The 25,901-nt window shown below is 52.5% G+C and overlaps 2 protein-coding genes across 3 annotated transcripts in view; one reads left to right on the top strand and one right to left on the bottom strand.

Moving 5' to 3' along the window:
• Window positions 1-9,045: 9,045 nt before the first annotated feature.
• Window positions 9,046-21,032, top strand: TMEM37 (transmembrane protein 37). Of its 2 annotated transcripts, none has more exons than XM_004423961.3 (3): window positions 9,046-9,136; window positions 14,370-17,077; window positions 17,907-21,032. In XM_004423961.3, exons 1-2 carry the CDS (start codon window positions 9,116-9,118, stop codon window positions 14,940-14,942), a joined length of 594 nt encoding a protein of 197 aa, XP_004424018.1. In that variant the 5' UTR covers window positions 9,046-9,115; the 3' UTR covers window positions 14,943-17,077; window positions 17,907-21,032. The 2 variants fall into 2 exon arrangements, with proteins under 2 accessions (XP_004424018.1, XP_087291183.1); XM_087435057.1 differs by lacking the exon at window positions 9,046-9,136 and adding an exon at window positions 13,492-14,190.
• The window catches only part of SCTR (secretin receptor), a 75,937-nt gene continuing 67,545 nt past the window's right edge, over window positions 17,510-25,901 (bottom strand). The window contains exons 10-13 of the mRNA XM_004423899.3: window positions 24,741-24,832; window positions 23,089-23,215; window positions 18,862-18,903; window positions 17,510-17,776 (exon numbers count right to left, since the gene is read on the bottom strand). Coding sequence (XP_004423956.3) covers window positions 17,609-17,776; window positions 18,862-18,903; window positions 23,089-23,215; window positions 24,741-24,832 — 429 coding nt within the window. The 3' untranslated portion in view covers window positions 17,510-17,608. The remainder of the gene's footprint in view (window positions 17,777-18,861; window positions 18,904-23,088; window positions 23,216-24,740; window positions 24,833-25,901) is intronic.

The raw sequence follows: 25,901 nt of genomic DNA, 5'->3' as shown, positions 1-25,901 counted from the left end.
AGAAGTACAATGATGTACACCTGAAATTTTTACAATGTTATAAACCAATGTTACTGCAATAAACAAAAAATTAAAAAAAAAAAAGACGCTATATAAAGCCAAGTCCAAACTTCCACTTGGAGTTCCTCATCACTGAGTGCTCCCATGCGTGTGCGCGATGCACACGCTAATAAACTTCTGTTTGTTTTCCTCTTGTTAATCTTTTGTCAGTCTTATTTACAGGGCCGTAGCCAATGAACCAAAGATGGATAGAGGAAAAACAGTTTCCTCCACTACAGGTTCTTTGGGAGGCTCTGCTTTTAAGCAGATAAGAGTTCGATAGAAAAAAAAAAATCTATTCACAAATGCCTTCAGCTCAAAATAATTTTTATGTCCCAATGGCATATTTTGGATCCCTTTAATATGAAACCCTTCACCTGATTGAGACCAGAGCCCATGCTCAGGGAAAATGATGGAAGCTTTCTTCTTCCCCTCACATACCAGACTCCTCCAGGTTGGCAGCCCTGGGGCCATAACACAGCTGTAGAGGCCCAAGCCTGTTTACCTTGCCACCATGTATAACCGACTTCTAGGAGAGGCGCACCCAAGTCAAAGCAAGAAACTTCCAAAAGAAAGTTTGGAACATACTACATCTATGATTAGAAAAGATTTCTTTATACCTACAAATAAATATGTATATATGTAATATACACCTATATCATACTTTTTACTCAGAGTTTGGAAGTTGGAGTTGCGGGGCCCTCTCAGCCCCTACCAAGGACTTGTCACCCGACCACCCTCGCGGAGCACACCAGCAGGTCTTCAGACTGATAAAGATCCAGAACAATAGCTTCTGTGATAATCAGAGTCAACAGTTTAGACCAGTAGTTCCCAGTTTATGGGAGGCAGATCTGGAGGGCCATTTTGCAAGGAGTCTAGGAATCCACAAGCAAATGTGTATTTTTCTCATTCTAGAAACTATCACGTGGGAGTCTGAAAAATTTTTGTGTGTGTGTGTGAGGAAGATCAGCCCTGAGCTAACATCCATGCCAATCCTCCTCTTTTTGCTGAGGAAGACTGGCCCTGGGCTAACATCCGTGCCCATCTTCCTCCACTTTATATGTGACGCCACCACAGCATGGCCTGACAAGCGGTGCGTCGGTGCGCGCCCGGGATCTGAACCCGGGCCGCCAGCCCCGGAGCGCGTGCACTTAACCACTACGCACGGGGCCGGCCCTGAAAATTTTTTGAAGTTATAAAAACGTCCTGTTTTATATCCACCAAGATAGCAACTGTTAGCAAGGAGGATAAAATGAAATGTTGGCAAGGATGTGGGGAGACGGAAACTCGGCTGCAGCTGCTGGTGCCATTCTGAGGAGCAACAGGCACCTTTAACAAATTTAAGTGAATATATATGCCCCATGACCCAGCGTCTTGGGAACAGGTAATGTGCGTTTGCTAGGTTGTTTGAGAACATTCAATTCTGTCAGACAAAAGGAAAGGATGAAACTCAGAAGGTGTGTTAAGTACAGATAGATAAGACATAGACAGATCAAGAGAACATAATATACAGAAAGGGATAGAAGGACCAGAAGATGCTAACTACTCCCATCCCTTAAATTTTCATGAGGCACAAACTATGCAACACTAGGTATACACAAGGCATGCAAGATACCTAACATTCACGATCTTAATGTGGCTATCCACTGGTGACACCCATTCTGCCCCAGAGGTCCTCTGCCAGATCAAGCCCAGGGCTGTTCATCAGACTAACTGGTGAGTTACAGCTGTGGCCACACCTACAAGTCCTTCGATTCTCTAACAGAGCAGGTGTGTGTGTTTGCCCCAGGGCACCTTCTGTCTGCTGGGCCCCTTGCTCCAACCTCAACTGTAGCCCTTACAACTCACCTTCAATAGAAAAGGCTAATGTCAGAGAGAGAGAGGCAAGACAGGGGAGCATCACACACCCAGGATTCAGTGGTACATACCTCCCAGCCCTCTTGCACCCTAACCTAGGTGTGAACCACTTCATCTCTCCCAGTCTTCCCACTGTGTGCTTTAAATTGATTTAATAATCCATGCATTTCAGGCAATTTTATTTGGTCTTTGAGCCTTTCTGTTTTGTGACCTCTGGATCAATCTGCTTGGTGGTGTACTTGGAGGCTCCCAGAGCATACAGGTAATTCCCCGCATGACAGAACATGGATCAAAATATTCATCAGTGTGGTTGGTAGCGGGGGACTCTGAATTGACCTATTGTTCATCACTAAGATAATAAAATGCAGAGAATGAACAGTAGAGCAATCTGCAGTAAGAAGCACTGAATTAGACCTTTCAAACTTTCCTTACTGGGACCCACAGTAAGAAATACTTTTCACATTGTAACTTGTGTCTGTCTGTCTGTCTGCCTGCCTGTCTATGTATTTTTGAAAAAAGTTCATGAAACGATATTTACCCTAATTATGTTTGAGACACTCTAGTATTTTCTACTATATTCTATTTATTTCTTATAAGTGCTGCTTATGCCCCTACCCAACTGGTTTCCCTAGCCACTATTGGGATCTAACCTATCATTTGTAAAACACTGAACTAGATCTAGATGCACATCAACAGGGATGGCCTGAAATCATGCTGTTGGCTGAGAAAAGTAGGAAATAGAACAAGGTTTACAGCACAATGCCTCTTAGGAGAGCAAAAACCACACACACACATACACACACAGATACACATAGTTAAGGACATATATCAAGTATACTAGAGGGGGTGCCATTGAGGGAATGAAAAAAGGAAAATAAACCCCAGCAGGATCTTGAACTCAAGGATCATGCCTATGTGCCACGATCTGAGCAGAATGCTTGACTGGGCTCTGAACCAGAGTCCGACAGAACAAAAAGATGGGGTGGGGTGGGGTGGGTCTCTTGCTGGAAAAGTTTGAGAATCATGTAAATATCCAGAAAATACGCAGGAGCTGGAGAATGCCGCATTTATAATTCTTGAAATGTATTAATAAAATCAGTTCATAAAAGTCCGAGACAAAATATCATCCAGGGCAAAGTCGGAAGAGGGGAGGAAGGGTCCCTTCCCCATCGATGAGGCGATGCCCACTGACAGGAGGAGGGAGCTCGCAAAGAGGAGAGTCAGGGAGGCAGGGCTGATCAGTACATCCCGGCACGTGTCAGGGGAGGAGGCTCCGGACTGGGCCACCACGGCCCCAGGGAGGGGCTCTCTGTTGGGTGTACTGTCCCTGCCTCACTGCTAGCCCTGTCTTGCCCACAGTCTCTGCTGCCCAGGAGGCCTGTTTTATACCATGTGACCCGGCCTCCAGCCCTTGGTCACAGCTTTTCTGGACTGGGTTGGACCCCCAGCCCCACAGTAACCAGCACTCAGGCTGTCTGCTTCCCATTAAACTGAGCAGCCTGGCTCTCCTGGACCAAGGAGATTCTGTCTCAGGAACCTGAACCAGAAGTGAGAGATCATTGCCACAGGGGTGAGGGCTGCAGCAGAAAGGTCACGAGTCTGGCCAGGAGACACGAGGGTGGGTCTCAGGCAGACCAGAGTCATGGGGAACAAAGACCTGGGCCGGCCAGGGGAAGAAGTGGTGGTGTGAAAACCTGCGGACACTGAACGTCTGGCTGGTTCCTTGACCAGCACACGCGGGGCTGGGCTGACCGACCGAAATCCTCCGGGGCCAGGCAGGCAGCACAGAGGAGGGCGTAGAGCCAGGGATGAGTGGTGGGCCCGCAGAGCACAGTCCGTCTAAAGCGGCCATCCTTCCCGTGTGGAAAAAGGACCCTCAGGCTTCCAAACTGTCTCATTTTCAAGAAAAGCCAGAAATCCAGAATTTAGTGTAAAACTTCCCAATTTTTGAATTGACAACATTTTTTCTTTTAATTAAAAACACTTTGTGGACAAAACAAAATGTGTCTGCAGACTGAAGATGCTAAGCAGCCAGCACGCAGAGGCCACCACCCCAGTCCTGGGGAGACCATCCTCCTGCAGTAAATTCCCTAGAGATCCCTGGCTCCCTTATCACTCCTGAATCCTCTGACCCAGCCTGCTTTCCTCGTAAACATCAAATCCAATGAACTGGTGGTGCGGTATTTCCTGGGCTTCCCTCAGCTTAGGCAAAGCCCTGTCTAAATCATTTAATTTCCCTTGTCATCCTTCTGTGCTCACCAACCAATTCCTGGGGCCTAATTCTGCTTCCTGGGCCCTTTGACCCCGGCAGGGTGCCCTGAGTAGGAAAGAACACAACCTATTTCTGGGAGGGATACGTTGGCAGTCTGCTCTATACAATCACCCTGGATGTTCGGTTAACCAGGGACTCTCCCCAAGAGACTGGGCGTCTCACAGTGTGCTGACAAGTCCAGTGTTCAGCCTGCAAAGAAGACGCAAGAAATCTTGTAGGTACAAGGTCCACCTGGAAATCTTCAGGTCCTGGTGCCCTGGAGAGCTCCCATCTCAAGGAAGGACTTGGCTTTAGAAAGTGGAGACCCTACAGAAAGGCCACCCTCAGAAGTCCCATCTGCACCACTCCTCATCACCTTCAAAAGACACGAGGGGTGGGCAGTTTTGACATAGAGAGCCACTCAGGAAAGATACCTAGTTTCTGTTTCATTCATTCATCGCTTCAGTTCTCCTCCACCTCCCCCATGAGAAGCCGTCGCTGTGGGGCTGCGGCAGCTGACGCAGCCCTTTCTTCAGAGCCAGGGTAAACATCACGCCTGAGGCCCTCCCAGAGGGAAGGCGTGAAGGAGGCAAGCCACAGGGCAGGGCGGGGAGCCCCTGGGCCCGCAGCCACGCTAGAACACAGTAAACAAGGTCTGTGTCGCAATCCAGTGCCTGCGAGGAGGTCGGAATGCAGTGCTGGAGCTCGAGGCAGAGGAGGCAGAGGGCAGGAGGAGGCCTGGCGGGGAGAGGAACGGAGCTGGCCTGGAACCAGGACGCCGTGGGGAGAGGGCTGGGAGAAGAGAGGACAGGTGGGTGAAGGCAGGGCACAGGGAAGGGAGAGGCAGCGGGGCTGGTGCTGCTCTCTCCAGGGCCACAGGGCAGGCAGCGCGAGTTGGCAGGTCAGAAGTACAGGCACGGGGCAGGCAGGGTTAGTCATCGGCTTTGAAACTGCCCAGTGAACCTTGAGTGGCGGCTCCTGGCGGACTCCCTGTTCTTACCTCTGGGTCTCCTTGCCCCTTAGACCAGCAGCCCTGCCCCCCAACCCCAACGCCTCAGAGGATAAAACTCCAGTGCAGGGCTCTCCCTCTTCAGACCGAAGCTCCCTAATGGCAGAGACGGGGCTGGCACCTCACACACAAGGCCTCGTGTGACCCTCAGACACCAAGAGGGACATGTTTCCCCATGTGACAGAAAACTGAGGCTCATAGAGGGGAATTGGTCCAGAATGCATCTGAAGCCTGGTCCCTCAGTTGGCAAACTTTATTGACCAGTTCCTACTCTTGGGACCGGGCATGAGCAGTGAAGGAGGGACAGTCCCAGCTCTCAGGGAGCGCACAGTATTTTAGAGTGGGAAACAGAAAACCCAGGAGACAGACAGACAGGGAAGTTCAGCTCATGATCAAGAAAATACAAAGGTAATAGGGGCAGGTATGTTGGAGGGCTACTCTGGCTGGGGAAATCAAGGCAGGCCCCTGCAGAGGTGACAGCCTGCCCAGCAGACACCCAGGGGAAGGCCTGCCACACAGAGAGAACAGGGAGTGAAGTAGCCCTGAGACCGGACGGAGCTTCCTGCCCAGGCCCCAGCGCGCAAGTGTAGCGGGAGCTGAGGGCAGAGGGATGGGCAGGGGCCAGATAACTGCAGCCTCATGAGCCCTGGGAAAGGGGATGGGAAGCTGCATGAAGGGACAGAGAAGATGCAAGTGGACGCAGGGAGGCCAGGCAGGAGGATATTACACAGGCATCCACTTTAGAGATGTTGGGGCCTAGAGTGGAGGAGAAGAGAGGATGGAGTGGATCGGGGGTGTGAGGGAATAGAGAGACGGAGGACGTAGGCCCGAACTGGGGAGGCCAGCGAGGGAGCAGAAATGAAGGGGAGGCAGATTTTGACCCTAAAACCCAAGCCCTTTACCACTGACAGAGACTTTGTCTTTTTCTTCTTCGTCCTCATTGGCCAGGACAGAGGTGAGTAACAGGAGAGTCAATCAACTCCTTCATGTTGTCAGCGACTATTGACTGAGCACCCACCGTGTGCCTGGCTCTGTCCTAGGCCCCAGGGATACACCAGCGAACACAGCAAAGTCCTTGGCCTCTTGGAGCTTACACTATAGAGGGACAAGGGACAAGTGTGTGTGGTAACAAGGGGGAAGGGAAAAAAGAATGGGGGGGTTGTTTTAGATGTGGTGGCATCTCTGATAAGGTGACATCTGAGCCCAGACCTCAAAGGAGTGAGGTGGTGAGTCTTAGATGTGACTCTCTTGAGAAGTACATTTCAGACAGGAAGCAGCGAGTACAAAGGCCCAGAGGCAAGAGAGCGCTTGTTGACTGACCAGTAGATCTAGTACTTATTGATTCATTGATCAGTACGTGTGTCCCTGCCCTGGAACTCTAAGAACAATGCCTAGGGCTTTTTCATCAGATAACAGTGGTCTGAGGGGTGGAGTAGGGGCCACTTCCTCCCTTTCTTTATGCCATTTCTCTTTCCCAACACTGGCCAGGCCTAGAAGTAGGGATGGGGGAGGGACAGGTGTTGAATCTGTCACACTGTCTGGAGAAAAGGCAGAGAAAGTCCAGAAATAGGGTGGGTTTTGTGCTGTCACAGAGGTCACCACTCACCCCCATGCTGTTTCTGGTTTTAACTCCTGGAGGTCCTACCCACCCTGTCATCCCACCACCACCTCTGCCCCACCATGGCCCCCACGGCACTGGGAACCCCTGCCCCTCCAGACAGTCATCTGGTGAGTTATCTGTCTCTCTCCCTCTCTCACCAGGGGGTGGGGGTACCCTAAGGGGGTGCTGTGGATGCTGCCACACCCCACTCTGCCCCAAGCCCTGGGTGCCGAGGAGGTACCTAGGAGACCCCAGGATCCTAGAATGAAGAGGGAGAGCCAACCCAGGTGAGCAGCTCATAGACTCGATGCCTGGTCCTCAGGACGAACTCCACCCAGACTCCCGGCTATGTCCCGGGCCTTCTCATGACCATAAAATAACGGGAACCAGGAACCGGACAGTTACTTCCTCCTTATTATTCCTAAGTCATTTCTGCTTCTCCAGCTATCTTGCTGACAAGACTTGTTGCTCTAAATTCCACTGATTCAAGACTTTCTATTCTTACCAAGAAAGCATAACAGGCATCATCTGCCCAAATGTGCCTGACCACACTGAATCTCAGAAGGCATTAAGAGGCACACCGTGGGCATGGATTCCCAGCCTGACAGTTCCGATCTGAATTCCAGGTGCTCCTCTCCTGCTTATGGAAATGCTGCAGGCCCCAGGAACCCAGAAGGTCCCGCAGAGCATTCTAGGGCTCTCTAAAGGGACCTCCAACAGACCCAGGCCCTCCCTTCCCGTGTGAGCCTCTGTGGAGGGAGGAGAACCTGGCTTCTGGGACCCTCAGTTGGGGAGAAGCCAGGTGGGGGCCATGGAAGGAAGGCCCCCCGCAGAGAGAGGCTGACCTGGCTGGGCCTGGCCAGCTGCCCTTTGCCTTGGCTCAGTGGTTCGCAAAGCATGGCCCCCAGAGCAGCAGCAGCGTCTCCTAGTGGGAAATGCACATGGTGGGGCCTCGCCCTAGACCTACTGTGCCAGAAATTCTGAAGTGGGCCCAGTAGTCTGTGTTTTAACAAGCCCTCCCCGTGATTCTGATGCAGAATGGTGGCAAGAACTCAGACCCAGACTGGGACTGCCAGTGAATTCCAGTCCTGGCTCCCCATTGGACTTCAGATGTAGGGGGCTGTGGGCAAGGCCCTCCCATGCTGGCCGAGGACTGGGATAGAGGGTTTCACAAGGTCTCTCTGGCAGTGATGGACTCAAATGAACATCTAACTGAGATGCACATACAACTGTAACTTTCCCCTTTTCTCACATGGCTTTTGGGGGAAAGAGGTGAGTGCAGTTGTTTTGAATGTTCTTGGGTAAAGTCACAGGGGAGCCGCCTGCCTGCCTGAATGAGCCCATAATTTAATGACGTTAAGGAGAAAGGTCTTGCTTTACCTCAAGCAGGAACTCCCTCTCCTTACCCAGCACATCTCCACAAGTAGGGAGAGACGGGGTGGGGGGTGTCTTCGTTGGAATTTGCTGCCCTGGGACCCTCCCCCACTCCCACCCCTTTTTGTTGTGGGGACTCTATGCGCTGCCTCCTCGAGCACTCAGGCCTCACCAAAGTCAAGGAAGAACAATGACTTTTGTTTTGTCATATTTGTCTATTTGATGGTCCCTGAGGAGGCCAGGAGGGGAGCAGGTTTGCATATCCCCCTGTGGGGTAGCGAAAAGGGACGCAAGCAGGATTGCCCCAGAAAATTCCATTCCGTTCACATTTACCGAGGGCCTCGCAAGACCGTGACCTTTCACAAATATTATCTCATTTAGCAACCGTGGCTCAGAGACGTTAAACAAGCAGCCCAAGGTCACACAGCGGGTGGTGAAGGCAGCCGAGCCCAGGCGCGTGCCTCCTCCCTCTACCCTACCGCCTCCTCCAGACGCTCGACTCGGCAAGCTGGGGCTGGAACCTAATCCTCGGGCCCGTCGGCCAGCGCCGTCGCGGCCCTCGAGGAGTCTGCGCCCCGGCGAAGCCTTCCTCCGAGGTTCGGGAGCGAGGGGTGACTCCGGGCCCCGAAATCAGCCCGGCCAGCGCTCCCCCTCCCGCCAGATCCTCCTCTCTCGGACCCTGGGGGTAGCTCCCCCTTCCGGCCGGGTCCTCTCGCCCGGCCCCGCGAGCCGGACCCTCCTCTCCCCTGCCCGGGGGCTCCTCCAGGCCGCCCCCGTTGACTCAGCGTAAACCGAGCCGCAGAGGGCGGCGGGGCAGACGGGCCCGGCCCGGGTTAATTGCTCCGCCGCCAACGCCCCCTCCCTCTGCGCCCGCCCTCCGCCGCCCCGCTCCGCCCCCGGGGAGAGGTCCGGGCCCGGGCGCGGGCGGCCGCAGCCGAGCGGCGGAGGCGGCGAGGCGGGAGCGCGCGGCGAGCCCCAGCGCAGCATGACTGCCATCGCCGTGCAGGTACCCGCGGGCCGGCGGCGCGCTGAGCCGCCCACCCGGATCGGGCCGGGGTCTGCCCCCTCGTGGGGAAGGGGGGGGGCTTCGCAACGAAAACGAATGCCAGCCGCGGGCCGGGGTGGAAGTGCCCGCACCCTGTGGCAAGCCTCGGGGTTCCGAGGAGGGTGGGCGTGAAGCGACCGGGGGCACCCGCCCCCAGTGCTGCTCCTGCGGCGCCGGCTCCTGTCGGCCTCTGCTCGCGGCCCTGCAAGCACCCGAGGCTCCTAAACTTCTTGGGGAAGATTTTTCTCCTTCTGTCTGGGGTCCCCAGTGTCTATCGGCTAGGCTCACCAGAGGGGTCCCTCCTTTTTGAAAACGAGGCGCGTCTGGCGTGGAGGATGGACAGAATCCACTTGCAAAGTGAGGCTTGCCTTATGTAACCTGAGGATGCATCTCTGGGCAAGCCAGAACTTTCTTGGGTGGGGGATAGAAAGACCACCTCCTCTCCCCAAAACTGTTTGGGGGGCTGGGGCGGGCGGACGCCTCAGAGAAGAGGCTCTCGTGAGAGAAGAGGACCGCATCCCCGAAGACTGGTTTTCTCAGAGTAGTGCAAGATGTTGATGTGGGCTGGGAACCTACGTATCCCTACCCCCTCCGCGCGGGCGTGCTGCCCTCCGAAGGGAAGTCGGCGGTGGCGGGACCGCTACCCTGCCGGCGAGCTTCGTTTACGCGGAGGCATTGCACAGCTCGCTTCCTGCCGTCTCCGACTGCACTGGCCTGGCGGTTAGAGAGGCTCGCTGACTTTGCGTGCAAGTGCTCAGATTCCCATTACACTGACTCCGGTCGATACTGCTCCGCCCATTTTATAGATGTGGTAACAGGCCTGGAGGTAAGGTCACCTGTCCTTGGTGGCCAGCTTAGCGACAGAATCGAGATTCAAAACCAGGACTTCATGGCTCCAAATCCCACTCGCCCTTTCTGCCTTTCTCTAGCAGGAGAAACCCAAACCCACAGGCCACCGCTAAACCCCTTCTAGCCAGGACGCAGCCGCTGGGGTGGGGAGGCGGGGAACGGGATGCAGCGAGTTCCTCCTCTTTGTTTTGTGGCATAATCTTGAGTCATGACCAGGCAGCCTCCTGGGACAGGCAGTGAGGAGGGTGGGACCGGGTGTGGTCTCTCCCCTCCAGGAGCTGACCGTCCCGTTGGGGAGAGAAACTTGTGAACAAGGATTTAGAAGTATCAGAAGGGAGGGCTAAATTAACAGGTGCAAACACTCCGGGCAGGATTAACTGGCAGGGGTGGGGGTGGGGGGCTGTTGTGCTGTGCTCCTAGGGCCAGGGAGACTTTAGCAAGGTGAGGGGGCCGAGTCTAGCGGGAGAAGGATGAGGGGCTGCGGCGGTGGGAGGTGGGGTGGGGAGATGAGGGGAAGCCCTGTGAGCCTGGGCGCTGCGCCTGCTTGACAGTAGACGCTGCCGCTTAGGTGCACTTAGCTACGTGCGCCAGGGCTGCTTTAAGCACTTGGGCTGATAACTCATTTCAGCCCCACAGCAACCACAGGAGGTAGGTACTGTTCTGTTTGTAGTTGAGGAAGTGGAAAGAGAGGGAATGGATAAATCACTTGCCAGAGGTCACACAGCTGAAAAGCAGGCTGGCTGGCTCCTGTGCCGGCCTGACCAGTGCACTTGGGTCATGCGGGCAGGGGTGGGTGAGGCGTGGGCTCAAGGGAACAGTGGCAGGCCAACTCTTTAGGAAGCTGTTGGAGAAATTTCCAGCCAATGATGATGATAAGGGCCTGACCTGGGCCCAGGCAGAGTGGGCAGTGGGGTGGGGTGGGGTGCACAAATACTGGGGATGTGCTGGGGATGTGGAAAATGAGTAGTGAGCAGCCCAGAGTGTCTACTTGGAGGTGGACAGGAGCAGGGGGGGTTCTGGGTTATACAGGAAAATAAGACCTTGGCACTGGACTCAGTGGCCCGCGAGTGTCAGGTGACATTGTTCTAGAGGTCGCTGGCTAGAAATCATTCAGGGTTACAGATGAAAAGAGGGGAAACACATTTTTTTAGCAAAGAAAGTCAAGGCCCTGAGACATTAAAGTGACTTGCCCAAGGTCACACAGCTGGGGGCTCGAAGGTCTGAGGCAGGACTAGATTCCTCTTGTCCATCGACCCTCCATTGACCACACTGCTGCCTGGCAGCCCTCCCGGAGAGGGTTTCAGGCCCTGGATCACTGAAAGCTAGCAGAGGTGCCAGCAGCTGGGGGTGTGGTGCAGGCTGGTTAGGAGGAAGACTCCAATATGGGTTATTATTACTAATATTATTAATAGCTCCCATGAATTGAGAGCTGCTCATGTGCCAAGGAGCTTTATATACAGATCTCTTTTAATCCTTGGGAGTTTTATAGGTGTCAGAGTTTACATGAAGCCCTGATTTGGGGTGCGAGGGGGAGAAATGAACCCACATCAGCTGTCTTCTCTTTCTGCTCCCGGTGTGATGTCTGAGGGCCTGGAGATTAAAGTCCAGTCCAGTGCCGAGGACAGGTGGGGCGGAGGGAGGGACGGGAGGTGCCTGTGCTCCAGACAGCATGATGTCTATAGGGTCTAAAGGTTTCTGGGGCTGTGCTCTTTTGACTTGCTCTCTGCATCTGGGGCTGTCCTATCCTAGAACCTCATCAACCTCTAGGGGCATTGCAACCTCCCCAGGTGCCTCCGTGGCTACTGCTTTCCGGCAGGGGTCACCACCTCCATTTTGCAGATGAGAAAACACTGGCAAAGAGGTTCAGAAATCACGCAAAGACAGACACCTTGACTGATTTGTAGACACAGCTTTGAAAGTTCCCTTGGTTTGTTCTTAGCTGTAGAGCCTTTTTCCCTAATGCAGGCTAGTACAGTCTCATGGATTCCCAATGTATCAGCGGGGAACAGGGATCTGTTGTGGTTGGAGTGAGGAAGGGCCCTGGGGCTGATTTCCTCACCCCCCTGCTTCAGCACCTGGAGGCCCCTCTAGGAAGCAACAGGTCACGGTTGGAGAACCATGGCCCAGACTCCTGCCTGGGGGCTCTTTACAGCTCCCCAGGCTGCCTTCGTTTTGGGATCTGAGTGGGGGTCCTGACCCCTTGGGCATCCCTCTACTCTCTAATCCTTTTCCTCACCAGTAATATCGAGCCCCTAAGACGAAGGCCCTGTACTTTGAAGGCGCCAGTCAGTATTTATGGGTTGAATGCATCCCACCCCCTGCACATTAGAGGGTTGTCTAGGGAGCTGTAACAGGCTTTATATTTAGGTAAATGATCTTGGGCAAGTCACCTGACCTCTGTAATAACACAGATTCCCTCTTCACATCCCACCCTCCCCCCACAGAGCTTCCTGCTTCACCAAACTGAGAGGTTTAAGGGTAAAATAGGACCCTACTTAGGCGGAAGTGCTGAAAGCGAACTGGTCCAGATTCATGTATTCCTGGGGCTGAAATTAGCAGTAGCTCCTGCTCAGGTGGGCAGGTTAGCAGACAGCCTGATGTTCCTGCCAGGGCTCTGACCACAGAAGTGTCCCAGGAGTGTGGTTTTGCTTTCTGTCCCTCACTGAGAGGTGTGGCCCGGACTTGCCTCTGGAAGCTGCCATTTGCATATGGTACAAGGTGCACCCCATAGTGCCTGTTCGGTTTCCCAGCAGTGACCGTCACGCATGAGCTGTCTGTTTTGCTTACCTCCCAAACCGGGATGTGACCTGGGCTGCTTCCATGCACACTGTAAAGGGGGTAATTTAATTTATGACTGGGCGGGAGACTCAGTTTAAAGGGAGCTTCAGAGGGAAGTGACAGCGGTTGCAAACTTGACCATTCACTTGGCCCATGGCTCTCCTTGAGCACCCACTGAGTGTCCAGGTCAAGCACTGCCAGGTACTGGGGACACAGCAGTGTCTGAACGGGAGGCCCTGCCCTCTTGGAGAGCACAGCCTCCGGGTGAGATAGACAACAATATATAACTACAGATCCAAAAGGAATGTGTAACTTGATCAGAACGGTGAGGAAAACAGACAGGGTGCCTGACTGAGAATGACAGGAGGGGGCCTGGTTTGGGTTGCGTGGGCAGCAAAGACCTCTCTGAGGAGGTAACATTTCAGCTGAGATGTGAAGAATGGAGAAAAGAAGGCAGCCTGGAGGGGTGGAGGGGGCTGGAGAAGAGCCTTTCATGGGGAGAGGCCAGTAGGTCTGAGGGAAGCAAGTTCTAGGCTTGTCCTAGGCCTGGAAAGAGGGCTGCTGTGCCTGGGTGAGGTGGCCAGGGAGAGTGTGCTGGGGGATGCCGTTGCAGAGGGAGGCGGGGCAGATCTGCAGGGCTTGTGGGCCACAGTAAGGAGTTTGACCCTTTGAAGTATTTCTTTTACTTTCTGGGTCTGCAGTGTGGATGGGCACCTGGGTGGTGTCCCAGGGCTATGAGATAGGGACACCTCACTGGACGCCTGGCCCAGCTTGTCGGGAGAGAAGAGAGGGGTGCCCTCGTCCAGTGCTGAGACCAGAGACTGAAGGAGAGCCACAGAGTCTTCGCCACAGCTAGAAGTTGCTAGAACAGAGAGTTTGGTTGACAAGCTCAGCGTGAGGTACAGGCTGAGCAAGACTGAAGGGCAAGGTGCAATATTACTTTCAGTACTGAGGAAAACAAGGTAATAACACGAGTCCTGGACCGAATGTGGAAAGTCAGAACCAGGTGGGTGGGGATTAGGATAAAACTGGCCGTGGCCTGGGGAAGGGAGAGAGGGAAACGGAACCTTGTATTGATATGCTAATGTACAGTGCTTTTTACAACCCTCACCCTGCTTCCTGGCAATATTCTTGCTTTGCTTACAAAGAAACCAAGGCAAGCCGCAGGCTCAAGGTCACACTAGCCAAGCCAGACAGGTTTTCTGAATTCAGAAGCGACTAGGATTTGCCAGTCAATAGAATGTGGATTTTTTACTCATTATAAAGATCATTAAAGAAAGAAAGTTCAGGAAACTGGACAGTCAATGCTTATAAGGTCTTGAATGGAGGACGGGGAACAGGTAGAATGGGGGAAGAGTTCCCCAAAGAAAGTGGGTCTGTGCGGAAAGGTAAGGAGCTGCTGGGGAGGAAGCTGTGAGTAAAGGCGAGCATTCCAGGCTTCCCGGGAGACCGGAGCAGGACACACGGCTGTGGGAAGCTGGAAGGCATGTTCAGGCTCTTCCCTGAAGAGGTTGCAGGGGGTGTGGCGGGGCTTCCCCTGACATGCTGTCTCTGTGGTGTCTTGCAGGCCCAGAGGCTGCTGGCCCAAAGGAGGCCCCGCCGGCCCTTCTTTGAATCCTTCATCCGGACCCTCATCATCGTGTGTGCCGCCCTGGCCGTGGTCCTCTCCTCCGTGTCCATCTGTGACGGCCACTGGCTCCTGGCTGAGGACCGGCTCTTCGGGCTATGGCATTTCTGCACCACCTCCAACCAGACGAGGCCGCACTGCCTCAGAGACCTGAGTCAGGCCCACGTGCCCGGGCTGGCCCTGGGCATGGTCCTGGCCCGCAGTGTGAGCGCCTTGGCCGTGGTGGCCGCCATTTTCGGCCTGGAGCTCCTTATGGTGTCCCAGGTGTGTGAGGACCTCTACTCGCGGCGGAAATGGGCCTTGGGCTCCTTCCTTCTCCTCATCTCCTTCATCCTCTCCTTCGGAGGGCTCCTGAGTTTCGTGATCCTCCTCAGGAACCAGGTCACGCTGATTGGCTTCACCCTGATGTTCTGGTGTGAGTTCACTGCCTCCTTCCTCTTCTTCCTGAATGCCATCAGTGGCCTTCACATCAACAGCATCACCCATCCCTGGGGCCAACCAAGGAAATTTTAGGCCCCCCCTCTGAGGACATCAGGTTCTACAAGAAAATGTAGTCAAGATGGGACTTTTCCAACATGTGACCTCTGGTGGGGGTAGGAGTGGGACAATGACCTTGAAACTGCTGCGTCTTAGCCAATAACCTTTGGATGGTTGGTCAGAAATGGCCCAGGGGCCTTTGCAGCTGGTCTGCAGGGCCAGAGGCCAGGAGGGTGCCTCAGTGCCACCAGCTGCACAGGCTTAGCCAAGTTATTAGGATGTTGATTTTAGAAGAAGAAGAAACACATTTTAAACCCTTCTTGAATCCTTCTTCTCAGGACGGAAATAGATTTGGAAACAGCTCCGGTACCTGGTGCCCGGGCTGGCTGCACAGCCAAGTGCACTTCACACCTGTTTTATTGACTCTGTGCTGGGATATGGGCTGCTGGGATATGGGCTGTAGGGTCCCTGTGGCCTTCTGGGGTTGCTAAGAGTGGGTCATTCTTCCAGCTAAGAGTGTCCAGTCGGTGCCTAGGACTTCCTCCCACCAGCTCAAAGGGCCTTTGTGCACGTTTCCCTGCTTTGGGTTTGGTCATGCCGGGGAGGCAGAGTTTAGGATTCCCTCAGAATTTCTTGCACATAGTAGGTTTTCAAACCATTTGACTTGATTTGACTCCTGCCTTTTGGGGGACCCCATAATCCCTGGATGACCCCAGCTCCCAGCGGCTGCTGTCCCCTCTGGGGAATCTGCCTGCGGGAATCCTGCCTTAACTCTTTGAGAAGTGTTCCTGAGCAAGCCCTTCCAGGAGGATTTCTAATACACTGACCTCCCTGAGGTGAGCCTGTGTGTCCATCTTTGGTAAGGGTTGGATGGCCTCAGGGTACCATTTTTGATCCTAGGACACGTTTCAAAGAGCACCTATCTGGACCTGCTGGACTCCAGGGGGTAAAGAGGCCCAACCAGACCTTGGGTAATGATTAACAACCATCCTGGGGATGAGTGCAGGTGAAGGGGACCAGGAACCAGTGGAGATTTCCATCCTTGCTGGCAGATCTGCATTTTTGTGCATCAAATTGCCCCCTTTCCAGTCCCTTTTCTGCCCCAGTAGGTGGGGGTTTTGCCCTCAGGCTGTTTCATCCTACACTAACCCCTTCCCCCTCCCCCACCTGATGAATTCTGGTCTTCCCGGGTTCATTCTGGCTGCTACTGATTGCATGGGGTTTTGGTCTCTGCCCTGCCCTTGTCACTGCAGGCCCCTTTTCTGGAGTGGGCTGGGCACCTATACCTACCTCTTGTGATTTTTTAAAAACTTTTATTCCAAGATGCACGGAGTCCATGGAGATCACTCAAAAAAGGTGTCATGGACCAATCAGTTTTTCGGCGAGCAGAGCTCATCAAACATACAGGCTGGGTTCTTAGCCCTGGAAAATGGGCACCTGGCCTTTTCCCTCCAGGAGCAGTCCACAAGGTGCAAAGTGGTGACCTCTTTGTCTCTGCAGGGGGTTGGTGCAGAGGTGGGGAGCCAGGGCCTAGAGAGGGACAGCACTTGTCCAGGGTCACCCAGAGCTGGACCAGAGCTGGGCCCACCCACCAGCAGGATACCCTTTCCTCTACGTAGGGGAGGAGTTGTCTCTGCTTCTGTCCAGAATGCTCTCCCCTGAGCACTAGTAGTCTTTGTTTTGTAAAAGGGTTCAGATATTTAGTCTTCTTTAATCCTCACCTAGCTGATGGGGAGAGAGGGCTGATATTCAAGGGAACTGAGATCCAGACAGTAAAGGGTGAAACTAAAATTCCCAATGGGGCTGGGAGACAGGCCCCCCCTCCTTCCTTCCCTGTCCGGGACCAGGGAAAACAGACACAGCCTTGGAGCGAGGGTATTTGAAACCAAAGGCCCTGGACTGAACTTCTGCCACTTCCTTGCTGAGTAGCTTGAGCAAGTCACAGGACCTTGGTGAAGCTGCTTCTCTTCTGTCAAATGGGATCATGCCCCATTTCCTGCTGTTCCTGCCCCTGGGGCTGTGGATAACTAACTGTGAAACAGCTGTAAGAAGAGAGGGGTGCCTCATACCTGTTAGGGTTGCTAACAAGGAGCTGGAGGTCCTCCACTGTGACTTGATCAGATTAATTCAGCTGTTGTCTTGAAGGCTCTAGGATGAGAGGTACTGGACAGGTGAGTTGCAATGAGGGGTGGGGATCCTGGGTAGGGGGGGTCCTAGGGCCAAGGGCCTCAATTTCTCATGTGTCCTGGGCTTCTAAGCTTGTCCCTGAGAACTGGAGCCAGGGGGAGCAGGGAAGCCCCCTCCTCCAGGAGGGGTAAGGGAGTGAGCCAGAGCATTCTCCCTTGCCCCTCACCTTGTGTCTCAAGGGCAAAAAGACTGACAAATTGAGACCAAATCTCATTCCAGCTACCATTTATTTCCCTGCCCACTTTTGGGACCCCTGAACTGCTCTTCCCGGGAGAACACAACAGACCCAGATCCCATGCCCTCTTCCTGCCCCACAGTGTCCCAAGTTCCTTCAGTTCTGAGGAATTGTCACCACACGCGCCCCCACCCACCCCTGGAGGCCTGGAGGAAGGGTGTGACTAGTCATAGGAGTAAGCATATGATGTCTGCTGGGAAGACAGACTGTCCTGCAACAGTGTCCAGCCCTCTCAGGACCCTTCTTGGCCTCTGTCTGAGGGTGGCCCTGCTCCAGCCTCTCAGATGACGCTGGCCTTGCAGGTGCTCTGACTCGGCTCCAGGGTGCTGGTCTTGGTGCCATGGGTGAGGCCACTGGTGCCATTGATGAAGGAGGAGTTGGCCACAGGGTGCAGTGGGAATTCACGGAGGTGCCACTGCTGCCACTTCTTCTGAACCTCCAGCTGCACCTGCCCCCAGAGACCAGCCATCAGCCGGGGAGGGAAGAAGGACCCTGTGCCCTAAGTCCCACTCGCTCCCTGGGGGCCTCCACACAGGCCCTGCCACCTGCCCAGCAGTCATGCCTTCCCTCTCCTGCAGGTCACTCAGATGGACCACTTCCAGCCCTGATGTCCTGTAGGTATGGAGGACCCCTCTCCCCTGGGTCCTGCGATCTACTACATCTGTCCCAAAGAAGGGGCCTGTGGTTGTCTCACAAACTCCAGAACTGCAACATCCAGATCATCACCTGGGACAGCTGGACACATCCCTGTGAAGCCACCCTAGCTCAGAACTTGTGGGGGCCTGGGAGTTGCTCTTTGGAACTTTCCTTCATGATCCCCAGCTGTAGCAGCAAAACCTTTGAGCCTAGGCTTGATGCTTGATTTTGGAAAACATCACAGGTTATTCCCATTCAAGTGTGGTGAACCAGATAGATGGCCAACAGTCACAGTCACACGCTTGACTTGTGTGCAGTACCGTATTCAACTAGTGTTGATGGCGCAGATTCCGTGTGCCAGGAATCTCGCTCCTGACCCAGACGCTCTGGGCAAGGGCAGAGACCTCAAGGTAAGTGTGCAGCCCCCCAGGAAGTCAACACTCATTTGGAGGTCTCTGAGGATTGATTGGCAGGTCATCTGAGTCTCCCATTTTACAGAGAGGGGCCGTGACCGAGATCACGCGTCAAGCAAGCGGCAGAGCAGTGCTGCTGCTTTTCCCCCATTGTGCCTGCACTTTCCCCCATTTCCTGAATCAGCCCAAGGATAAGACTCACCTGGAGTGCTTGTTGAAAAACGTTCTCAGGCTCCAACCCAGACCTACAGAATCCATTTTTGCTGAATTAGAAACTGGGGGTAGGGCCCACCAAATATTTTAACAAGGCCTCTGGTTGATTCTGTTGCTCCCATAAAATGAGCTCAGGCTCCTAGAAGACAAGCCCAGGCTTCCCCACTCACACTACACCCCATCCCTATCACCTGCCAGGTAGCTCCTCCTGAACTGGAATCCAGAGGCTAGGGAGATCCTCTAGAAATCCGGGCAGCCCAAGAACACTCACCTCCCCGTTGAGGAAGCAGTAGAGGATGGCCACCACCAGGCCCTGTGGAGGGAGCAGAGGCAGCAGGGGGTTGGTGCGGGTACTCCAGCACCCAGCCTCGTTCCTCCAACCTCCCCCACTCCAAGTCCTTTAATCACTAACCCCAGGCTCACTTCCCCTCAGGAAGTCTTCCCAAGCCTTCCCACACCTCCCTCACCCCAGAGGGGACTGGGGCTGCCTCTCCTGGGCCCCTCAAGTGTCCTTGGCTGTGTTGGCATCATCCAGCACAGACTGAGCTCCTTGGGGGCAATGATGGGGTCCCGTTCGTCTGTTGTCCCCAGTGTCCAACATGGGCCTCCCTGGCACGTGTGTGGTGTCAGTAACATTAAAATAGGCGCTGCTAACTCAGGCCCAGGGACCAGGCACTCACCCGAATTAGTAAGGTGGGCCCACCCGGGAGAAGCGGGGGGTGGTGGCACCTGAAGTACGCCCACCCCACCCCACCGGGAGCGGTTGGGACCAGCCCATGTGAGATCCGGGTCCCTGTGTGGGCTCATTTTTCAAGATAAGCTGGAAATCTGGAGATGTTTAAACATAGACAACTATTCAAATTGACAAATGTGTGAATGTGTGGTCAGAACAAAGCCTGTGTGCAGGTCCCGGCCGGCCAGCAGTGGAGGGTGACCTCCCTGCTTAATGGACACGTGAATGCATCTCCTTGGTCACGGGCCTCAGGGCTGCATACACTTGACGTTCCCTGGTGTGGTGGGGATCTGTGCCTATCAGAACCCTCCCTCCCTCGTATCTGGAGCTCCCAATGGTGCCTCCCCGCTAGGATCCTGGCATGGAGCTCTGCCAGGGTAGGGACTCCAGTCTGGGATGTGGGATTCGAGCCTGAGAGGCCTGCATGGATGGAACTGTGAGCTGTGAGCAGGGTCTCTGCAGTGCGCATGCCCTGCTCACCTCCTCAGGGACCCACCTCGGGCCAGCCTGCCCTTCCTCTCTGACCTCAGGCTTTCCTGGCTGGTGAGCATCCTCCCCTCAGAGGCCTGGGTGCCACAGCTCTGACCCTAGGTGGCCCAACCCCTTCTTCCTAGTCCCATCCAGGCCTGCTGCCCTTAGCTACTTACTACAATGGAATGGACCCCAAAGAGAGATGAACCGCCCCGTCTATGGTGCTTCATATGTATGACTGCTCAGGGGCATTGGCATTTTAACAGGAGTTACTGACAAAGCTAGGATTTGCTTTAGAATTTCAGGCATCAATGACTGCTGCCTAGAATGGGGACTATTTGGGGAGAAGGGTGGGATACTTGCTCAAGGCAGTGGTTCCCAGGAATCTGTGCCCCAAATCCGAACGTCTGGGGCGAGAGCATCAGCAGCTTTGAAAGATGCCCAGATGGTTTGAACAGGCATGACTTATTAGGAACCACTGTCAGAGGGCATGAAAGGCAGGCTTGGAAATAAAACAGAGCTGGATTTGGAACACAGCTTGGCCTGTGTAACTGGGATTCTGGGTCCCAGGTACTTCATTTAATCCTTGCCAAAGCCCTAGGAGGTAAGTGGGAGGATCCCCACTTTACAGGTGAGGGAACTGAGTCACAGGGGTTTGGGTGGGCCTGGAGCTGTGTGTGCTTGGCCCAGAGTTGGTGGTCAGGCTGCCCGCCAAGGCTGCTGCCCATCTCCTTGGGCCCAGGGTTGCCTGGGCCTCCTCTGTCTGGGCCTCAAGGATCCAAGGACACATTTTCACTGTTCAGGTGAGGACAGGAGCCCTGGGGAGGAAAGTCAGATGTGCCCCAGGTATATATGGGGCAGGCCTCACACAGCCAGCAAGTTTAAGAAGTTCCAGTTTTTATACAATCATTAAAAAGGAAGTCTTTGAAGAATTTTAATGACACGGAGAAATGTTCACGTGGGGCACAATAGAGAATTAAACCAAGCAGGCTATAAAACCACACACATCACAACCTCAATTACGTGTATGTGGGGGGACAACTGTGGGTGTGTCTTCCTGGATGGAAAAGATACTTAGAAGTAAACACACCAACATTTTAACAGAGGTTATTTCTAGGTGATGAGATAATGGATGAATTTTTCTTTTTAAACTCTCCCTTATTTTCCAAATTTTCTTCAATAAGCAAGTATTATTTCTACAATCAGAAAGAGCTAATAAACTTTAGTTTTTAACAATATATGACAGTGATAATGGTATTGTGGTTCTCTGTGTTCTTCTTTAAGCCCCTGTCTTTCAAAAATACATACTAAAAAACTTACATTTGAAATAAAACTGTGTCTTGGATTTGCTTAAAATGATGGGAGATGGGATGGAGGAAGTGGATGGGGATAGAGATGTAACAGGACAGACCAGGAATGGGCAATGGCTACACAGGGGTTCATTATGCTATTCTCTTCATTTTTGTATGTGGAAGAAATTTTCCATAATACAAAATTTTTTAAATATATATAAGTATATATCATAAATATGTATAATATAAAATGATATATATATTTGTGAACAAAGGTTCTTTTTTTAAAAAAAAAAAACAAACTGTTGAAGAGCCTTTTCCTTCATAACCATTTCTATGGGAACATTAGGAAAGTGCTTTTTTGGTTTTCTCTTGACAAGTCGTTTCCCCAGAGAGAAGCTAAATGGTCATCGCTGGTAGTCCACAACCCCAAACTCAAGCCCCAACTGTGGGGACAGGAAGTCCCCCTCCACACAGCAAGGCAGACCTGGGTCTCCATGCTGTCAGTGATGTCACCATCCACCTCTGTGAGCGGAGTGGACCTGGAATCCACCATCTGCTAAACGGGCCGTTGTGAGCCCGGCCTCCCCGCACGTTATAAGGACAGTGGGCATGAAAGCTTCCTGGCCCAGGGAAAAAGAATCATGGATTACACAAGAGGCTGGGTTCTCTGGAGGGGACTCTGGGCAGAGGAGAGGCTCAGAGGAGGGCAGAGGAGACAGCTCTGGGCTCTGAAGACATGGGTTAGGGTAAGACCTGACTCCACTCAGTAATGTGTTCCCAGTGATGTGTCCTGCCTAGAACCTGAGAGTGACAGGAGGGCCACCCAGCCATGCCCGCCCTGAACAGAACTCTAGGCGTGAGGGAGGCTCTGAGCCCCCACCTGGAGGCTGAGGGCTCCCCCAGTGAGGAGGACTCTGCAGGATGATCAAGGTTGTTGAGGACAGGCTGGCTTCTTCAGGAAAACCCACTGGGAGAAATTTCTTTCAGGCCCCAAAGCCTATAATCACTAGGCTTTTCCTGGGAACTAGCTTGTTTTCATCAATGGATATTGTAAATCTTGAAACAGATTGCGTTTCTGTCTTTGCTTTGGCTACAGGGAAGCTCCAAAGCAAATTTATGACCCACCTCTCCCTCCTTCACAGGACTTTATTGCATTTGTTTCTGTTTATGAACAACTCAATTTTGGTTTTATTTTCTTTTTTCACCGATTCCTCATCTACTTATTTTCTGTCCTCTGTGTTTTCTTGAAAGCTACATTATATTATTTTTGGAAGGATACAGCCATGAGTAAATAAACAAGTAGTTGGTAGATGATCTCTCCTCTTGCCTTTTTTCTTTCTTTTTTTTAAGTCGGTTTTTATTTTTAATAAGTTGTCCATGCACACAGTTTCAAAGAGTCAAATGATTCTTGTCACAAAAAACAGCAGCCTCCTGACACCCCCGCCCCCATTTCCTGTTCCTCAGAGGCAACTACTTGGAACTTTCTCAACTGACTCTAAAATATATGCTGATGTTGCTACTTCTGGATTTTTCAGTTTGGGGCATTTTCTATGGACTTCCCAGTATGAAGATGAGGATATTATTCTTTCAAACACCCTCTCGCCCCACCCCCAACCCTCCCACAACACTCATCTTCCGGCCCCACTTTTTGATGGCTCAGCCATGGCCCTCAGGCGTCCATGATTTTAATTCTATATGCTGTGGAGAGTTGCACATATAGACTTTTCCCTTTTGTTTTCCCTGAAGTCAGTCCCTCTCTGCTTAGTTTATCCCCCAACCCCATTTGGCTGGTGGGGAACGGGTCCCGCACAGCGTCACACGGCACAGCGTGGTCCTGCCCTGCTCCTCTTGGGTCTCGGCCAAAGGAGGCGTCGGCCTTCCCGGATGCACTGCTGGACTCTTCCCGGAAGACCTGGCTTGCTGTCTCTATGGGTTCCATTTTTCTCTAAGGGAAGAGAACTCGTCTTTTCACCTTAAAGTCACAGTCCCTGAAGTTTACCTGGAATGAGCCAAGGGCCAATTCAAAGAACAGCTGGATCTCCATGGCGTCCTCTGGAGAGAAGGCGAAGATGATGTAGTGGATTCCGAAGAGGGGGATCAGCAGGAGGGTGGACTTGGCCAGACGCCTGGGGACACAGAGACACTGCAGTCTCCTGCCCTTCCCTCCGTGGGCACAGACTCCACTTACCCCGTCTTGACCCTGACTGCCAGGTTTTGACACAGTGTCTCCAAACTTTTTCGGTTTTACTTGTTATTTTGGAAAATTTCCAACTCCCATGTACCCGTCACCCAGATACAACACTTATCAACCCACTGCCAATCCTAAAACTTTCCGATCATGCACCCCTATCAGCAAAAAATTTTGAACATGGATCCACCCGAATAACCTTATTTATAAATTACGTGCACGTATGACTGCCACTCCGTCTAAAGTATTATTAGCAAAGCCAGCATTCTTATTTATTTGATAATAATTATCTATAAGGAGAAGTTTTTTCATTTCCTTCCCAGATTAGGGCTACAAAATTTAGCAAATAAAAATACAAGATGCCCAGTTACATTTGAATTTCAGATAAACAATGGATAATTTTTTTTTGGTGTAAGTGCTAAAAAAACTCTTCATTGTTTACCTAAAATTCAAATGACACTGGGCATCCTGTATTTTATCTGGCAACTTTGTCCTGGATCCCCAGCTCCACCCTACCTTGGAGCCCTCTGCTTTAGAGCTGTCCTGGGAAAGCTGTCAGCAACTAATTCAGGCCACTGCCAGATTCTCGAAACTCAAAACATCACAGAGAAAGCCTCTGTCAGACACTGATTTGTCTTTAACATCTGTTATAGGCTGAATTGTGCCCCACCCCACAAATCCTTAAATTGAAGCCATATTCCCCAGGACCTCAGCATGTGACTGAATTTACAGAGAGGGCCTTTAAAGAGGTGATTAAGTAAAAATGAGGTTGTTAGGGCGGGGCCTTGGTCCAATCAACTGGTGTCCTCATAAGAAGAGGAGGAGATACCAGGGAGGCACCCACACAGAGAAAAGGCCATGTGAGGACACAGCAAGAAGGCAGCCCTCTGCAAGCCAAGGAGAGAGGCCTCAGGAGAAAGCAAACCTGCCGACACCTTGATCTTGGACTTCCAGCCTCCAAAATGTGAGAAACGAATTTCTGTTAAGCCCCCCAGTCTGTGGTATTTTGTTATGGCAGCTCTCATAAACTAATTCAGCATCTTTCTTTCAGACCTTAAAGGTTTTAAAGTATTTTTGATCATACATCTCCTTGAAAATCTGATGAAAGCTATGGTCCTTTTCTCCTGAAAAATACAAATACCTATACAAATTTGTCTGAATTTGGGTCCCTGAAGCCCATCTGCAGACTTCCTAGCCTTGCCCCAAGGGTAAGATCTCTGCTTCCTGGGAGCCTCCTGGAGATTCCTTCTGTCTCCTCCCCAGTGCAGTGTCTAAGGCTTCACAATCAGACCCCCTCACCCCGCCCCCCTAATTTGCATTATAAACTCCTTGGGACTAGGTCACAGTTTATCTGCTTCTTCCATCTCCAATAAAACTTAGCACCAGTTGGGTAACAGTAGGTGCTCAGTAAATGCTTGCTGTCTGACTGACTGAGTGTGCCTAGGTCTTTGCCCTCCACTTACTTATATTGGTTCGTTTCATTTCCTCTTGTTTCTTGGGTTCTAAGTTTTCTCATCAGGATTCTTAGGATGTTAATAAAAAGGATGAAATTAATCTGTAAAACACAAGGCAGAGGTGGGCTGAAGGTGATTTGCTCTCCTGGCCACCTCTCCTGGCCTTAGCCCTGGCCCTGAGGGCAGAGAAGGCATTGCAGACCACACCCAGGATGGCACATCACTGCTCCCCTCTCCCCACGAGCCCCCCAAAAGTCCTGGTGAGACAAGCTGTCTGGAGGCGATGGCCGACACAGCACTGCCCCCAGCCCTGGGTTGCAGGAGCTCTAAGGTCTGCTCCGTTGCAGCAGATTACCGACACATGGGATGCACTGGAAACCCCTGGGGGTCTTGTCAAAATGCAAGGCTGTGGTGGGCCTAAGATTCTGCATTTCTAACGAGCTCCAGAATGCCAAAGCTGGTCCTTGGACTACATTTTGAGTAGCAAGACCTTACAGCAGAGGTTCTCAAAGTTTAGGGTGCAGATTGCCTTTCCCCCTAACCCCCAGACATTACAGGTCAGTAAATCTGGGGTGGGGCCTGAGAATTTGCATTTTTAACAAGCTCCCAGGTGATGCTGAAGCTGCTGGTCTGGGGACCACACTTTGAGAACCACCGCTTCAGACTCTTATAGAGTCACTTTGCAGCCCAATCACCAGCTCCAGGAAGCCATCCTTGATTACCTCTCTTTCCTGATTCACTGTAGTTAGGGATGATGTTACTGTGTAAGAGCACTTGAAATATTTGAAAGAGGCCAAATATATACATCTGTCAAAATTGTGTGTGTTCACTTAGCTGCCAATTCAATCATAACTTCCTAAAGGACAGAAACGGAGTCTCTAGTCCTCCAATCCCAGTGCCCAGTGCTGGGATGTTATGAAGTCGCCCACATGGTGGTATCTCCCCTCCCGTCTCACCCACCGGCTCCAGCACCATTAACAGAAGCAGGGATCACTGGAATTGTCAGCTGGGCACTTCATTGTTCATACGAGTAGCTTGGGGCCTGGGGACACTTGCCAAAAGACAGGATTAGTGGCCTGTCTAGGACTCCTAACCCAGCGCCGCTTCTTTGGGACACTCCTTCTCAGCTCATTGTTTATGCATCTTGCTCTGAGCTGGTTGTGCATGGTG

This window comes from Ceratotherium simum, chromosome 9, assembly GCF_057802395.1.
Source record: "Ceratotherium simum simum isolate JZ-2026a chromosome 9, ASM5780239v1, whole genome shotgun sequence".
Lineage (NCBI taxonomy): Eukaryota > Metazoa > Chordata > Mammalia > Perissodactyla > Rhinocerotidae > Ceratotherium > Ceratotherium simum.
The sequence above is the reverse complement of the archived record's forward strand: the minus strand, read 5'-3'. Positions and strand labels throughout refer to the sequence as shown.